Source organism: Panthera leo, chromosome A2 (genome assembly GCF_018350215.1).
Source record: "Panthera leo isolate Ple1 chromosome A2, P.leo_Ple1_pat1.1, whole genome shotgun sequence".
NCBI lineage: Eukaryota > Metazoa > Chordata > Mammalia > Carnivora > Felidae > Panthera > Panthera leo.
Window position 1 is genome coordinate 20,532,826 of NC_056680.1, and position 17,132 is coordinate 20,549,957.

Sequence of the window (17,132 nt, forward strand, 5' to 3'; positions counted from 1 at the left end):
TAGGAAACCAATCGCATGACTAGACCGTGCTGTTCTCAACTCCTCCGGCTGCCGAGTCAGGCTGGGCAGCATCCTCACATCAGGGCTCTGCCTCACGAGTGTCCTCACCAGACCCAGGTAGGCTACTCCTGCCCCATGGCTCCCAACATGAGATGGGTGCCCTAGGCCCCTCTCGGTGACTACTCCGCTCAGGCTCCACCTTCCACCTCGGCTTTCCGGGACTCCTGGGTCACCCTCCACCTCCACACTGCTTCTGCCGTGTCCCTTTCCTGTCCAGGAGCTCAGGGATAACGGACGAACTCCTTGGCATAGCATTCTCATGGCACTCAAGGTCCACGTTGCCTATTACTATTGCTCTCTCTGACCAAAGCCACCTACCAAAAGCCCCACCTCAGCCCTCTTTCCCCACAAGTCCCCCTCGGCTCACCCCCACGCTCAGTGCCTGCCCAGCTCCTCTCCCAGGATGTCCTGGCCATAGCACAGGTGCAGACTCTTGGAAAATGCTATTATGGTGACCCCTGGTCCCTACCTTTGTCCTGTGTGGTAAGAGCGCAGGCTCCAGAGCTGTGCTGCCTGGGTTCAAATCTGAACTTGACTGCTAACTTGCTGAGTGGCCTTGGGCAAGTTATCTGACTCAAGGCTTTAGATTCCTCATCTGTACACTGCACCTCTCGAGGCTCCGTTGTAATACTGTATCAACAGCTAATATTTATGTGGCCCTTGCTCTGGACATGGGGGTGCACCGTGGGCAACATGGCTCCCTACTTCATGGGGGCCATGGCTAAGCTCTGAGCTGCAGGGGGCCTTGTACAGATGGGGCTTGATGAGGCCCCCAAAGAAGGCAGCCTGTGGTCAGGCCTGGTAGGGTCTGAGCCATCAGGGCACGTGGTGGTCTGGCTGCTCCTTAAAGTTCTCCTGTGACGGAAAGTTCCTTTTAATCATTTCCAGGCTTGTGGTTGATTTGGCTCCTCTAGGCGGTCTCCCACAGGGGCTGGGGCATCCCAACCCCCTACCCCCAAGACAGAAGCCAGATTACCGGTGGTAGTGTCCGAGGTGCCCTGGGGCTTAGGGAGAGGACGCACCTGCCTGGCCACACCACTGGGGGCCTTTGTGCCAGGCTTCAGGGAGCATCCTGGAGCTGGCCATCGGCTCAATGCCCCTGTCTCGACTGTGCCGCACAGAATGTCTAACTTTCCTTTCGTTTCATTGCAAAGATGGAAAAATATGGAATTAATCTCCCCTCTAGCATGGTTTTGACTTCACTCAGATTCTAAAGATCTAAAACAGATGCAATAAAAGGGGAATCTCTTTGCTGTGGGGTCTTGTGAGCTATCAAAACAAAGTGGGGCTGCTGGGCTCAGCGCCTGCACAGCTCTGCCTTGTCTCCTGCCAGCTCCAGCTTTGTCCGTTGGTGTATGTTAGTGTGTGTGTATGTGTGTGTGTGTGTACACACACATGCAGGGCCCTGTCTTGCTGATGGTGCCCTGGTCAGCCAGTTGCCACATGTCAGGGCTGAACGGGGGCCGGAAGGGCCAGCCTGGCTTTGGGAGGCTGCTGGTCTGAGCCAAGTGCTTCCCACCAGCCAAGGCTCTGCCTCTTTGCCCTGGTCTCTGTCCAGCACCCAGTGGTCCATGGCACAGGGGCCTTCGAGTCAAAGGGGCAAATGCTGGCCCTCGACAGCCCGCTGACGTCCATCAGTCTGAATGCCGGCATCATAAGGACAGGGGTTTTTGTCTATTCTTGCTCACTGCGGTCTTCCTGCTTCCAGACACAGCTCCTGGCACATAGTAGGTACACACTGAGTGCTGGATGGACAAATGCCAGGCCCTGAGCTCCACGAAGACGCAGGAATTCAGGTACTGCACCAGCGAGCCCATCATGTTCCCAAGGCCCAGGCGCAGCCTTACTCCTGGGATGAGCCCGCCTGGCTGGTGAGGGACACTCCCCTCAGGTTGGGCCTTGGACCTGGCAGGCTTGAGGGGACAGCAGGGGAGGGACTGGAGGCTAGGTAGGCCAGAGGGGCCCCTGCCAGCTGGCCTTGGCCTCAGCAGGATGTGGGGGTGTGCAAAATAGGATGGGAGTCCAGGAAGCAGTCCACTTCCTCCCCTTCCCACCTCAGGCCTGATTTGATGAGGGCTAGCAGCTTCGAGGCCTGAACTTCAGAGGGGAAGAAATGGGAGAATCCCTCTCCTGCTGACGTCTGACATGCTAACTTGCCCGGGATCACACACAGCTGATGCACAACAAAATGTGTTTCTACAGAAATTCCTCCCAATCTCTCTGGGCTCAGCAACTGTCTTTTTAACCAACCCCCTTCACCCAAACGTTTGCTGCTAGCAACACAAAATGAGCCTTTGTCCCTCGAGCCCACAGGTCTATGTTTCTGTTTCACATTATCTCAGGGATATAGGATTTCTCTGACGTTTTTGCATCCCCCAGCCCCCACCTCTACTGCGGATTAGCTCTCTTCGGGAAGTCCATGAAACACTATTTTCTATTGGTGGATTAGCCATGGGATTAAAGAATCTTGGCTAATATACCTTCCTTGTGGCTTTAGAGCAGCTCCTTTTAAATGAACACAGGCTTTTCCATATTACTGCTTACCCCCAAAAGAGAAGCTATAAAAAGTAGATCCACTAACCACTATCCATAAAACGGAATGCTCCTGGGGCCCAGGGGGTGCTACCCACACCAGGACAAAAGTTCTGAGCTGCAGACCCTGCCAAAACTGGCCTGAGTTCAAGCTCATCTCCTTGTCAGCCCTGGGCAGGCCGCCAGGGAGGCAAGGGTCTACCAGGGACACGCCCTAAGGTGCAGGATGCCAGTCACTGCTCAACCAGCGGCTTTGCTGTACTCTGACTCCGTGGTGAGTCCAAACAGGGCTGAGCACGGGCTGTGAACCTTGGCTTTGGCCACCTTCTGCATTCCATTTCTTCAGAAGTCGACTTTCCCAACAATCCATAATCCAAAGTGTTAGTTAATTTACCACAACTTGATAAAACACAATCATCCCAAGTCAGAGAGACTGTCAGGTAGCTTCCTGGAGGCCTCAGTACAGCCTGGCAAGTCAGGCTGTGGCCCCAGCCCGACAGGACCACCTCAGGGAAGAAGGGCTCACAGGCTCCCCCCTGCCCTGCCAAGGACCCAGCGATCCATGGAGGAAACCTAGCCTCTCATCTTGGATGGTTTTCTAGAGCCACCAACTGGGCCCAGATCAGAAAGGGGGACATGAAACCGGTCCCCCAAAAGCCATGTCCCACTGAGTCTAAAGCTTCTTTTTGTTTTTTCTCCTTCACCCAGGGAGAGGGTCCGTACTGACAGTCCAGGCCCAGAGAGGGCCCTCCACAGGGCAGGTGAAGGAAGTGGCAGACCTGACTACAGCTTTCTCTGACCCTGCTCTAGTGGCAGGAGAGTGCCAAATGGCCACAGGGTCAGCTGTGACTTGGTTCATCACAGAGCCAAGAAGGCCTCTTTGGGACTGCCTTTCACAACCAGAATACTCATAGGCCCCTTCTTGTGGCCTGTACTTAACCCTTCCTTGGATGGCCTGTGGGTCCGCAGAGGAGTAAGAGCAAACCATCTGGGGTCCACATCTCCCCTCCTCTAGAGTAATCCCAGTCAGTCTGAATGAGATGCCCCTGCATGAGCCTTGTTATCCGGCTCCAGCCCCTGTGCCCCCACCCCCAGCTCTCCAGGCCTGCTCAGGGCCTCATAGGAGAAATCTCGGAAGACTGTGAACATTCCCAGGCCCTAGAGGCCCTAGAGGCAGCCACCCTAAGCCCATCTGGTGGGCAGGGGCCTTCCCTCTTCAGCTTCTCTGGGGAGGGGTGCTCTTTGCCACAACCACAGATGGCAGAGAAGACGGAGCTTGAGCCTGTCCTGCCTTTGAGCGCTGCTAGCAGCACCAGCCTTTGCTTTTTGCAAAGCCAGGGGAGCCTGTGGATAAACTGCCAAAAAAGAGTGACAGAGTTGGGGAAGGGTCGGGGCCCAGCCCCTCTGCAACTGGCTAGTCAGACCCCAAGTACGCTTCTGACACAGACCAGAGAGTGTCCTGTCCCCAGGAAGCAGCTTCTTGACAGAAGAAAAACAAGTCTCTCGTCTCCAAACCCCAAAGGGCAGGAGTTCAGGCTGTCTTGAACCTGACTTTGGTCCAAGGGTAATTCTTGAATGTCTATACAGAGGAGGACAGCCAGACAACCTCTGGACCGTGCAGGCCCGGTGGCCAGATGTGCTGTGGAGAGAGGGTCCACTTTTGTGGAAACCAGCAACCACCACCCCCACGCCACTGGCCGTATGTGCGAGTGATATAGGGGCTGCACACGCCCTATAAACAGGGATCCTGGCGGGGGTGTGGGGGCGGCTGGGCAGGGTGCCTTTTACTCTATACCTTCCCAACAAGTTGAGTCTGGGTGCACCTGAGAGGGCTGGCCCCCAGCTAAAATGGCAGAACTGTTTTAAAATCTGGAGTGTGTCTGCACAAACAACAGCTAGTCTGCCCAGGGAAGAGGTACACCAAGAGCCCCACAGAGTGGTCAGGCAGCTCGGCCCATGCGAGAGCAGACCCTGTGTTCCCACCTTCCCCACCAGCATGAAACCAGGCACCTCACACAAGCGGTGCATCAAATAGGGAACCCCCAGGATACGGGCGGTTGAGGGGGGAAGGCCAGGATGTCTCAAAACAAACAGGCCATTCTATCCAATTCCCCAAAGCTCACAGAAAAAAGTTTTTAGCCTTGTTGAGTTAGGTCAGTGGAGCTACAACAACCTGGATATTTCACAAACTCAAACGTCAGGAGACCCAGACTGGCAGGGCTGGGTGGGCCTGCCCCCGCCTGCTTCCCACTGCACGCATGTTCTAGTCCTGGAGCCCAGCAGCCCCCAGTGAGTCACAGGAACCTGAACGTGACATCACAGCATGGCTGTGGCCAGCCTGAAGCACGGGTGCCATAAAAAAAACATAGTTGGAGCAGGAATTTTCATGGCTTGGTATTTTTAAAAAGCAGCAAGATGTGAAACTGGAGTCGAAAATAACTCTGCTGTGGGCTTCTGAGGCAAAACCACCAAGCCGCTTGTTGGGCCGGGGCCCCTCGCTGCAGCCTCCCCAGCTCCTGGGCACTGTCCACGCCTCTGTGCCCCACCCCTTACCCTTGAGGAAGACTGAGGGACTCTGGAACTCCCAGACACCACCCAAACCTCTGTCACTCAGGAGTCCGCAAAGGAAGCAAAGGGAGCCAACCCGGGAGGTGAGCTCATGCAGTGAGGCTAGTTGTGGAAAGCAGCCTCTCCCTGCTCATTGGTGAGTCTTCCAGCATCTGTGAAAAGGACCCCTAGATCACCTGGCGCACCCCCACAAGAACATGAGGGGAAAGGTTAAGGCCTCTGTCTGGATGCATGCTGAATGCCTATCCCCAGGCAGGCAGCCCTGGCAGCCACAGGGCCCACCCTGGAGTCCTTCCAGGGACTCCAGGAAGAAGGCGACTCATGGAAAGAAGGACCTGAGAGAAGTCCTGGCCTCACGTGCGGTGCTGACCTCTGTTGCCCATCCCACGGGACAGGTAGATGGGCAGTGCCTAAAGGCTCCCCTGTATAGAGATGGAAAACCAAGGTTTACTCAGATCCACACAGATGGAAACAGGCAAAGCTGGGTCAGAGCAGCTGGGGCTTCTGACTCCTGGTCAGGGCTTTTCTCTGGATCCCACAGGCCTCCAAGGTCAAGCCACCTTTCTCAGGAAGAGAAGACTTGGGGCAGGTCCAGCAGGTCAGTAACCCATGGTAGCCATAGGACAGGTGTGTGTATGTGTGTGTATGTATGTATGGACAGGGTCACGAGAGAAAGAGGGGGTACACAGCCCCCCACTCAGGACCTCAGCCCCAGGAGCTCCTGAGAATTCCCATGATGGGGTTTTGAGGAGCAAAAAGTCACAAAAGAGAAACCTAAACCCCATTATTAGGAAATACTTTTTTCAACAACCATTAAGATAACTGGATTCAAAGAATAGCTATCACAGTAAGTATACAACTTTGAAGGGCTTCAATCTTGGCCCAGTGCCTGGGTCTGGGTTCAAGGCTCCCATCTAACGGGCCCCATGACCCATCCCTGATTTTCAACAGCCCCTGGGCACCTCAGTTCCCCATCACCTCCTGGGCTCCCCTTCCTGGATCTGGGGAAAGATCTCTTCCTTTTCTCCCTGTTGTCCTAGCACCTAGCCAGACCACTAGAGTCTCAGTGGCAGCTCAAGAGCATTCCTGGGACTCAAGTCCAGCAGTTGCAGAGGCCTGTGGAATGTCCACTCCTGACACTCCTGTGTCACCTGCCCACCCTGGTACTTTCCCACATTCTCCTGGGAGCACGTCGACTTCATGCTGTGCTTTATGAAATAGCTGGTGCCGGTCCAGCTAACCAAGAGCTTCCCAACAGTGCTCAGAGGACATAAGCTGGCTCGGCTGTCCCCGCTTTACGAGGGAGGAAACTAAGGCTCTGGGGAGCAATGTCACCTGCCTAAAGTCACCCAGGTGATTAATGGTGGGGTTGGTCCTCAAATCCAGGAGGGCAGGTGTGTCCAGGCTGATGGGCAGGTGGCTCACTCTGCTCCCCAGAGCTGGTAGGGATGTGTAAGACCAGAGAGACCCCAGCTGTTCAGAATATGGCAACCAGCTGGGATCAGGATCCCCAGGAGCTCTCAGTGGAGGAATCCGTGAAGCCCTCAACAGCAACCTCACAGGAGTAAGGAGGGGTGTCTCCTATATAAAGAAGGGCCATGGCAAGGGGTATACTCTCTGGCCAGGGACCTGAGGGTTGCCCGGCTCTGTAATCACAGAGCAAGAACATCTGGCCGTAACTTTCAGGAAGATCAAGTTTGGCTTGCAGACGGACTCCTGGATGAAGCCATCCCTGACCACATGAAAACTGTCTAGCAGGGGAAGCCCCAGGCTGAGTGGCCCCTGGGGCTGGCCCATGCACAAGCAGTTACTCTTACCCTATTCACACCTGGCATGGTGCCAGCTGCTGAGCACCAAGTGGGAGGATGACATGAGGGCCACGAAGGAGAGCCCTTGGAAAGCTGCAGGTCTCAGCCAGATGGCAGGAGGAGGAGGAGGACGGCAACGAGGACATGACCCCACACTCTGCAGACTTCCCATCTAAAACAACTCCCTGCCAGGCCAGGCCGGTCCAGACAGCACACCTGCTCCGGGGATGGCCAAAGGCCTATGAACCTTGTAACGTGTTCCAAAGTTATCTCCCTGAATGGATACACTTTTGAAAAACAACATATGCACTTTTAAATTTTTTTTAAACGTTTTTATTTATTTTTGAGACAGAGAGAGACAGAGCATGAACGGGGGAGGGTCACAGAGAGAGGGAGACACAGAATCTGAAACAGGCTCCAGGCTCTGAGCTGTCAGCACAGAGCCTGACGCGGGGCTCGAACTCACGAACTGTGAGATCATGACCTGAGCCGAAGTCGGACACTCAACCGACCGAGCCACCCAGGCGCCCCCATATGCACTTTATAGAAAAGGTGTTCCTAAAGAAATAAAATGGTAAAGGGGCGCCTGGGTGACCCAGTCGGTTAAACTTCTGACTTCAGCTCAGGTCATGATCTCACAGGTTGTGGGTTCGAGCCCCAAGTCAGGCTCTCTGCTGTCAGTGCAGAGCCTGCTTTGAATCCTCTGTCTCCCTCTCTTTCTGCCCCTCCCCTGCTCGCAATCTCTCTCTCTTAAAAATAAATAAGCATTAAAAAAAAAAGGAAAACAACAACAAAACGGTATAACCCCAAATCGGAAGTCAAAGGGCTGCATTTTGGATGCTGCACATGCCCTAAGGGCATGTTGCTTTCCTTGGGATGACAGGCCTTACGGCCTGGCCTGGGAGGGAAGCCACCCGGCTCGCTCACTGGCCCCAGACACAGAAAGGGCTCAAGGAATGAAGGGAACTCGCCACCCCCACTGTGAGGGCTGAGGAATGGCTCTCCTGGGCAGGGAGGTAGTGGGGAGCCGGGAGAGCTATTTCTCGTGCTGCTGGGATCCCCCCGCCACCTCTGCCAGGCCTTGAATAATGACAAGGGGCAGCACATGGCGCTGCTGGACACCGCCCAAAGAGCCTCACACAAGCCGATGCATCTAATCCTCACAAGAGGCCCATGAAGCGGGTACTATTATCGTTCTGCATTCCAGACTTGGAAACTGAGGCACAGAGGTTAAGTACCTTACCCAAGGTTACTGAGATCTTGGCCCAAACAAGCTGAGTCACATCTCTCCATGGCACACTCAGCTGCCCAACCTCCGGGTCTCTGCTTTGCACAGAGGTGCCACTGAAGAGGACTGAGAACGGGTCCTGGGCCTTCACACTGGTGTAAATGGGCTACGAACATCCAGAGAGGAAGACTCAATCACTGGGCCACACCAGCCTGTTGAGCAGGAAGCCAGGCTCTGAGGACTGTGAGCTTCCACAACGGGGTGTCCTGCTCATATCACCCAGGGGCTGGAGGCTCTGTGACTCACTCAGTAAACATCCCTAGTCACTGCAGCCCCCACAGTGCTTCCCTGGAGGATATTCTGCAGGATGGATGACCGAAGGACCTGGAAGGCAGCTTCCCTCTCAGAAGCCTCTTTGAAGTAGACTTCCTTGTGGGGGGGCGGGGAAGGGCAGCGAAGCGGTGAGATAGAGAATAGCATAATTCAGACGACTGTGAAGTGTGAGTCACTGTTGGGGTGGCTGACAGCACCTCTCCAGAGCAGAGAGGCACATTGGGATGGTGAGGAGCATTCACTGAGGGGGGCAGCATGTGTCAATACCTACAGACCAAGGAGGCTCAGAGGCCGCTGGGCAACCTGCATAGGTAGCTACACACAGCAGGGTTACCTGGCTCTAGGCCTCAGAGGAGCCTCCAGAGAGGGGACTGCCCACAGCCAGGCTGGTCCCAAGAGGAGGGAACTCCCAACGCCACTGGGGACAGCTCTGGCTGTGGCTAGGACACCTCAGCTAGAGCCCCAAATCCAGGAGAGGAGGTAGACCTGAAAAAACCAGTGACCAAGCTCAAAGACAGCATCTAATTAGCACAAATGCAACTCCTACCACTTTGAAATGGGCTGAGGCCTCAAGTGGGGGCTTCATCTATGGAACCCAAGTTTCCTCAGGATGTGTCAAGTCCATCAGGAACATGTCTCACTTGGTGGCATTCAGGAATGCACACCATTTGGCAAAGCAGGTGACTGGCTGATGGGCCTGGCATCTGGTTGAGGGCGGAGTGCTGTTTGGATCCACCAAGGGGCTGGACAGCGTGAGGTAGGACGAGGGTGCTACAGTCATCCAGACCCCGGGCCAGAGGCCCAGGCCACAAGAGAGACTTCATTATTCTCTGTGATGCCAGTTTCTTACAAAGTTACTATCACACTCTGAACTGCTAACACATAACAAAACCTCCCATGTGCACTCCTGAAATGCAGCAACGGGAAATGCTTTTAGTGCTATACTCCAAAGAAGTGATCCAATGAAGCTATTTTTAACCATCTTCTCAGACTTAATTTCCAATTTTATCCTATAAAGTTCTAATTGATTCCACCTCCCCTGATCTCTCACTTGACAAGGCTGTGAAGAACATGAGGCAGGCTTGGCAGTTTCTGACGCATCTGAGGTGGGGGATGTGCATGTTGCTCATACTTCTCTCTTAGCACGTGCCTTCTCAAGGGTTAACAGATTTTCCAAAATGTCTGTATGAGGTGCCCGCAGTTCCCCCGGCCTCCAGCCACTGATGCCTGGCCTTTCCCTTCAAATGTCCTTCCTTCACTGGGCCCAAGGTGTACAGCACCAGCCGGGATGCTGTGACACTCTGTGGACCACGTGACATGACGGAGAAGAGCTTTTCTCACTTGGCCCCAGATCCAAGTGAGCCTCATCACCGGGTGGGCTCCAGAGGGAGGGAAAGGATGCCACACCACTTCAGCTCCATCTCCGTCAGAGATTCAAGGGTCCTTTGCCTTCTTCCCACACCCTTGCTCTACCCATGAGCTGGCATAGGAAAAGGCTGTCTGCACCCATAGCCTAGGCGGGGAAGGGTCTGAGGACCTTTAAATCCTGCCTTGCCACCCCACCCCCCCCCACCTATATGCCCCATGTCAGCCACACTGGGCCTTTTGCCCATTGCCTGGATGTGCCCATGGCCCCCTCCAGTCCTGCAGGCAGGCTGCTCCCTCTGCCAGCACTGCTCTCACGCTCCTGGTATTGGCTGCCACCTTTCGCCAGGGCATTTTGCTCTTACGGAAACTGCTGCGCTACAATTCTGTATTGGGACCTGACAGATGTACACGTGCTCCAGAGGCCAGGGCCCACGTCCATCTTGACGATGGTGGTCAGCACACAGCTAACATTTATTGAGCAGCTACCTAGAGACAGGCATAAGCCAAACACTTCCCACAGATTCATCTCCTTTGATCCTGACCACAAACGTGGGATGTGGAGTCCATGACCACTGCACATCACAGAGGAACCCACCAGGGCTTAGAAAGCCAAAGGGATTTTGCCAAGGTTGCTTGGAGGATAAGGAGCAGTGCCAGCTCAAACCCAGAGCCTGGGCTCCCAGACGCCTTGACTCACTGCTTACAGTTCCCTGGCACGTCCCTGGAGTGCCCACCCGGTGATGAGCAGGATGAATGGACAGTGTTTCCTTCAAAGCTCTGCTGTAGCCCAGGCCAGCCCTGGGAGGGCATACCCTGGCAGGATCTAGCACTGCTGATTTTAGGGTCCAGTGGCCTGGCCGGGGCTTGGATGGTTCTGAGAGGCAGGATCTCAGGGCAGGCACTGCAATTTCATTAATTTGGCCTAGAAAGTAGGTCCATTATGATTATGTTTTTTAAAAATCCAGCACTTGCTGGCCAACTCCAAATGGTCCAAATGCCAGGCTAAGTGCAGACGGTGGGGTGAACACACGTCAGGGCCTACCTGGGTGAGGACATCCAGCTGGCCCACGATGTGCTCCAACGTGCTGGTCAGCGTCTGGGGCATGCTGATGGGCTCCTGGGGCTGGCTCTGCACCGACTCCTGACTCCTGCCTCTGCCTGGAGGGACAGGGAAATCCACTTCTGGCTAAAGACAACGAAAAGAAAGGGAGTCCTTCAGTCTTCATTCAGTGCTTAAAGAAACAACAGAGGAAGGAACAGCCCCTCTGAAGGATGAAGTAAAAAACCACCAGTAAACTGGAGAAAATGAGTTCCAAATATTGGCGGGAAACACAGTGAGGGGGTACTCCCACAACCGGGCCACATGCCCCCTTCCAGGACTTCCTTTCTAAGCAGAGGCTGTGAGTGAGGAGCGCAATCAGAGCATTTGGCAGTGTGGGCCAGAGGGGCCTGGGAGGGATGTGCGGGTGGGCCAGTGAGTGCACTCTGCTGGCTCCTGGTGGCCATCAGGGAGGCCAGGCCAGCTGCTGGCTCTTCAAGCAGCCTACACCCCCCAGTAGGCCTCTCAGAGTCCAGAGACCCTGAAGCCCAGCCTGGCTCTGAAGCCACCCCTCTTCCTGGTCAGATCAATGCCAATTCCCCACCCCCAGCGCAGGGATAGCCTAGAACCAGGGGGATGTTCTAATCCCGCCCTAGTGCACATCCCCTGGGAAAACAGGCATTCTGTGTGAACATCCTGGCCAGATGGCTGGTGGGAGTCAGAATCCACAGGACAGGCACCCTGGGCTCTTCAGACAGGATTCCGGGAATGTGAGGAATCAGTGTTTCTGCCTAAGATCCTTCTGCTCCCAAACGCAGAAGCCATCCTAACCTCTGTCCACGCCACCCCCCCACAACCACTGAGCACAAGTGATTTCCTAAGGGGACTCATCCCAGTCCTACATGTGTCCCCCCAAATTCAGGCACCAGTCTGCACACAGATGAATGCCTCTCCTAACCTAGGAAGTGCTGTGCAGGGTGGGATTCCCAAGGACACAGTCAGCAGATGCCCCAGTTTGGTCTTGGAGCCTCCAATTCCTCCGTGGACATGACATATTTGGTGAGGCTCACACTCTTGGCCTGGCCCAAAGGCCCCAGTAACCCATAAATGCAGCTACACTTAGGGCTCAGGGCTTTAAACCATGACCTCACTAACAGCACTAACAGACATCCCAAATGTCACCACATTACTCCCTGACTTTGCTAGTCCTCCAGGGCTCTCTGCTGTCTTTGGGAGAAAATTCAAGCCCCTTGACAAGGCACCCCGCTTCAGCCTACCTCCTTTCACAGCTCCCCTCCTGCTTCTGCACCCTCTAGCCCAACTCCCAAGGTCCTCCCTATTGGGAGGCCTCCCAAGGGCCCTCATCCACCCTTCCTTTCCCCTGGCCCCAGCATCCTGTCCTCCACTCACTTTGCAACCCTGAACTCCTGATCAGAAGCTCCTCTGTACTCCCACACGCCTGTGGCTGCCCCACCCCAGCCACTGCATCCCCAGGACCAGGACACATGAGTGGGATAGATCAATGCTGGCCTGCCCACAGGGCCTGCTGGCTGCCCATCCATGCGTCTATGTCCCTCTTTCTCCTGCCCACACTCATCACCCCTCTCCCTTCTGAATCTAGGACATTACTGAGTTTAGAGCTTGCCAACTACCCAGATACCACAGAGCGAAGGCTACTCTACCTGGCACCCCTCCATCCCTCAATGCCATGGCCAGTGGAGTATACTAGTTATGACTGGGGCTCACCTCGGATGCCTGCACACCTGTCCACTGTCTCACCCCAACACGGCTGCCTGCACACCTGCCACCAGCACCTAGCTTGCATCTCTGAGTCTCCCCATCTCTTGGATGAACCCACAGTGGCCAAGCCCTAGAAAGACGCTCTGCCCTGGACATGCTCACCTGGGTGGACATCAGAGTCCTTGAAAAGTATCACCCCAGGAGATGATTCCCGACCAGCCAAGGAGGGCAATTTAGCACATGGACCCTACTGCATATCTTCCTTTATTAGGAAAGTGTTCCAGTCTCATAGATAACAAACTCTCCAGTCCACGTTCATTTGAACCTGGACAAATACAGGCTTTGGAGGTTACAAAGAAAGTGAATGTGAGACACATTCTTGAAAACAGGAACAGTGCCATGTGTGCAAACCCATCGTGTGCATGTCTGCTGTGGTGCTACAGCCGTTTTGTAAGACCCTAGCCCACCAGGGCTGGGGTTCCAGGCCTCTAGGAATCAATGCCCTTGGCTAGTGAAAGCCCTGACAGTTGTGGGTGTTTTGTTTTGTTTTTTTCCTCTTCTTTTTTGTAATGCGAGTGCTTGACTTCAGCTTGACTGCTCAGGCATCCACTTCAAAGAGGCATCCGCTGGAAAAGAGCTATCTTGAATAAACACATTGCCAGCACACGACCAGATAAAGAGCCAGGCCACCTCCCACTGCAGAGGCTCCTTTGTCTTAGAGATCTTGGTAGATTTTGATAACTGACCATTGGACCACTTGTTTTTTCTTAAATTCCCACTCTTAAGTTTCAAATCCACCAATAAAGAGTGAGCCCTTAAAATTCCTAGGCCCCTACCTTCAATCCCAATAAAAGTAGAACCCCAGGCCTATGAGTGCCCACTCTCTCTACCCGCCAACCTCAACCATGTCGTGTGGCCTCACGTGTGCTATTTCTAGGTACTGAAAGTAATAAACCCTTATTTTTTCAAAGTTTCCTGATGATTACTGCTGATGGGAGTCTTATAATCATATAAGAACTAAGGGGCGGTTCAACCACAACACTGGTTATTGACAGAGACTGGCACACAATGTTAGATCCCAATGTCTATCCAGAAGTCCATTCCGAAAGGAAACATTTCAGAAGGTTCGACCAGCCTCTACCTCACTACAGCAGCCCCCAGACCCAGGGGGCAATGTCAGGAGACACAGCAGAGTGCAGAGAGGATGAGCAGGGACTCAGGTGTGGCTGACATCAAGCTCCACCACTCACCGGCAAGGTGGCCCTGGGCAAGAGGCTTAACCTCCCTGGGCCTCCACCTCCTCATCTGCAAGATGGGGGTGATGATTGGGCCTGCCCCACAAAGGGCTGGGCTGTGAAAGGCACTTATCTGAAATCATCAGCGGGCCTTTCTTGAGAAGTAGCCACGGCCCTGTGCCCACTACTTCCAAAGGACCCCCACCTTTTGGACACGCACACTCTTCCTTTGGACAGTGAGTTCCTCGTGGCTCCCTCAGGAGAGGCCATGAGAAGGAGGGTGGGAGTCAGGCAGCCCTCTGTCCCGACAGCCAGCATCCTTGAGGAGTGGTCAGACGGGCGCTGCCTGCTGCCTGGGAAAGATGGAATGGAAATTCTGAGTGTTTCTGAAAAACGGCCCAGAAACTGACAGTGCCGAGTGGAGTCTCTGGAAGCCCAGTGATGGCGGGGGGGGGGGGGGGGGGGGGGGGGTATGGGGGGAGGAGGGAGCACCACTGACTCGCAACAGGAACCCTCCTTCTGAGCCAAAACTGAGCCAGCTCCAAAGGTGCACTGAGGACAGCAGCCATGTGTCAAGTCAGGGAGGTAGCCTTGGGAGGAAAGGGAAGCAGGAACCACCGTGTTTTCCCACCTACTCCAAGCTTCACAGGCTGCGTCCATTGTACAATAAAGGAGACTGAGGCTCAGAAAGAAAGTGACTGTCGGAAGGTTCCCAGCCTCAAGCCTCACTCACAAGGTCCAGGGTCCTGCCTGCCCCAGGCTATTCCTCCGGCCACGCCGTTTGGTCCCTGTCCACCAGGACATGGCCCTTTTCTGCTTCCTTGTCCTCTCTCAACAGTGGACATTATAGCACTTAACACACCACCAGGCCGGCATATAAAGATGGCAGTCACTGCTGTCTACTTATTACCTACCATGTGCCAGCGTTTATACATGTCACTTCGCTTAATCCTTATAGGGGCCCTTCACAGCAGGTGTTATTAACCTTCTTTTTTCTTTCTTTCTTTTTTTTTTTTTTAAGTTTATTTATTTATTTTTGAGGCCGGGGTGGGGGTGGGGAGAGAAAATCCCAAGCAGGCTCCAAGCTGGCAGCACGGAGCCCAACGCGGGGCTCAAACCCATGAACCCGTGAGATCATGACCTGAGCAGAAACCAAGAGTCAGACGCTTAACCAACTGAGTCACCCAGGTTCCCCTTAACCTTATTTTTCAGATGGGGAAGGAGGCTCAGGGAGGTAAGAATCTTGCTCGAAGTCACCCAGGAAACGACAGAGCTGAGATCAGAACCCAAAGTACAGGCAGTTCCCTGACATCAGGCAGCTACTGACAGGTGACATGGCCTGCAGTTTTGCTTCCACATGCCCAGCTTCTCTTACATCCTGTGTTTAACACTTTTTGCGTCATTCTCCCACCCACCTGCCCTGGAATGCCTGCCTGGCACAGAGCTGAACACAGAGCGGGCCCTCCACACACACTGGATGCCTCAAAGAGCCAAGCCCACCACGGTGACATTCCTGTGTAATGAAACCTTCCCAAGGCAAAGGGCCAACAGCCCCACCTGACACAGCATCGTGGCCACTCACCTGCACTCCAGCACCCTGGAGATGTGGTATTTGCCAGAGCTTGGCAAACAAGCGATAAGCAGAGATAAGATGACAAACAAGAGTGGGAAGGGACACACGCGCCAGGGCCATGAGTAATGATAGTGATGGAATAACTGGAGCAGCACTGAAGGAGGAAAATCCTATCAGTGCTTTGCCCATTCAACATCAAGGGGTCCTGGGGCCCTGCCTGGTGGTTCACAGGCATAGCATGCATGAGTAAAGTCACATTAGCCTACATGTACATACCTACAGAGCTGTACCAAGTTGTCATCTTTCACTTGTGCCAAATATAAACATCTCATTATTTATTATTGTTATTTTTTATTTTAGAGAAAGAGGGAGAGAGAGTGTGCCAGTGGGGGAGAGGGACAGAGGGAGAGAGAGAGAATCTTAAGCAGATTCCACACTCAGCACGGAGCCCGACACAGGGATTGATCCCATGACCCTGGGATCATAACTTGAGCAGAAATCAAGAGTCAGCTACTCAACTGAGCCACCCAGGCACCCCAAATATAAACAGCTTAAAATAAAAATAAAAAAAAGGTGGGGTAGCTTAGTTGGTTAAGCGTCCAATTCTTAATTTCAGCTCAGGTCGTGATCTCATGGTTCAGTTCGTGGGATCGATCCTTGTGTCGGGCTCTATGCTGACAGTGCTGGGCCCTGCTAGGGATTCTCTATTCTCTCCCTCTCTCTGTTCCTCCCCTGCTTGTACTCTCTCTCTCAAAATAAATACACAAACATTAAAAAAAAAAGTGGGGGGGGGAGGGCACCTGACTGGAGTGACTCACTTGATTAAGCATCTGACTCTTGATTTCAGCTCAGGTCATGCTTTCACGGTTTGTGAGATAGAGCCCCGCATTGGGCTCTACACAGACAGCATGGAGCCTGCTTGAGATTCTCATTCTCATTTTTTTTCTCTCTCTCTCTCTCTCCCCTCCCCCACTTGCATGCTCTCACTCTCTCTCTCAAAAATAAATAAAACACTAAAAAAAATTTTTTTAAAAAAGGTGAAAACTCAGAAAAGACAAATCTGTTTAACTGTGGAAATCTCACTTGGGGTGTGTAGGGATCCCCTCTCACCCCACCCTGGTGTGGGATCCTGGGCTCTCATAGTAGGTTAAATTGCTTGTCTCAGTTTCTGCTGCTGCCAGCCTATCACATGCCACCAGGAACTCACACTTTGCACACAGCAGAAACTGCAGAAATATCTGTGGTTGATCTCAGTCACTTAAACACATGGGTCACTAACCATAAATTTTCATTAAAAAACACAACAACAAAATAGCCTGCAGGTCTTCCTTGTGACAAGAAGTCAACCCATCTGGACTGACTATGGTCTCACTTATTCATCATCAAGATGCAGATATGGATAAGGAGCCTCTGCCTAGGATGTAGAAAGTTGGGTAAAACATTAACCCCATCCTAACAAGAAAAAGACTAGCAATCCAAAAGAATTACAATATAGCAATTGCAAGAATAGCAATCCAAAACTTTCTTAAATCAGAGAACTGAAGTCACAAAGCAAACAGCTAGCCTGAAATCTAAGGAAAGGCAGACTCATCTAAGGAAAACAGGAAGTGAACATCAGCTCACCTATGGCAAAGCACGGGAGGAAGGG

The 17,132-nt window shown here is 53.4% G+C and overlaps 1 protein-coding gene across 5 annotated transcripts in view; it reads right to left on the bottom strand.

Annotated features, from left to right (window-relative positions):
- POC1A (POC1 centriolar protein A) overlaps positions 1 to 17,132 on the bottom strand; it is a 101,367-nt gene that overhangs the window by 9,737 nt on the left and 74,498 nt on the right. For all 5 annotated transcript variants that reach the window (XM_042929570.1, XM_042929567.1, XM_042929566.1 and 2 more), the window contains one exon: positions 10,940 to 11,083. In XM_042929570.1, the coding sequence (XP_042785504.1) occupies positions 10,940 to 11,083 (144 nt within the window). The remainder of the gene's footprint in view (positions 1 to 10,939; positions 11,084 to 17,132) is intronic.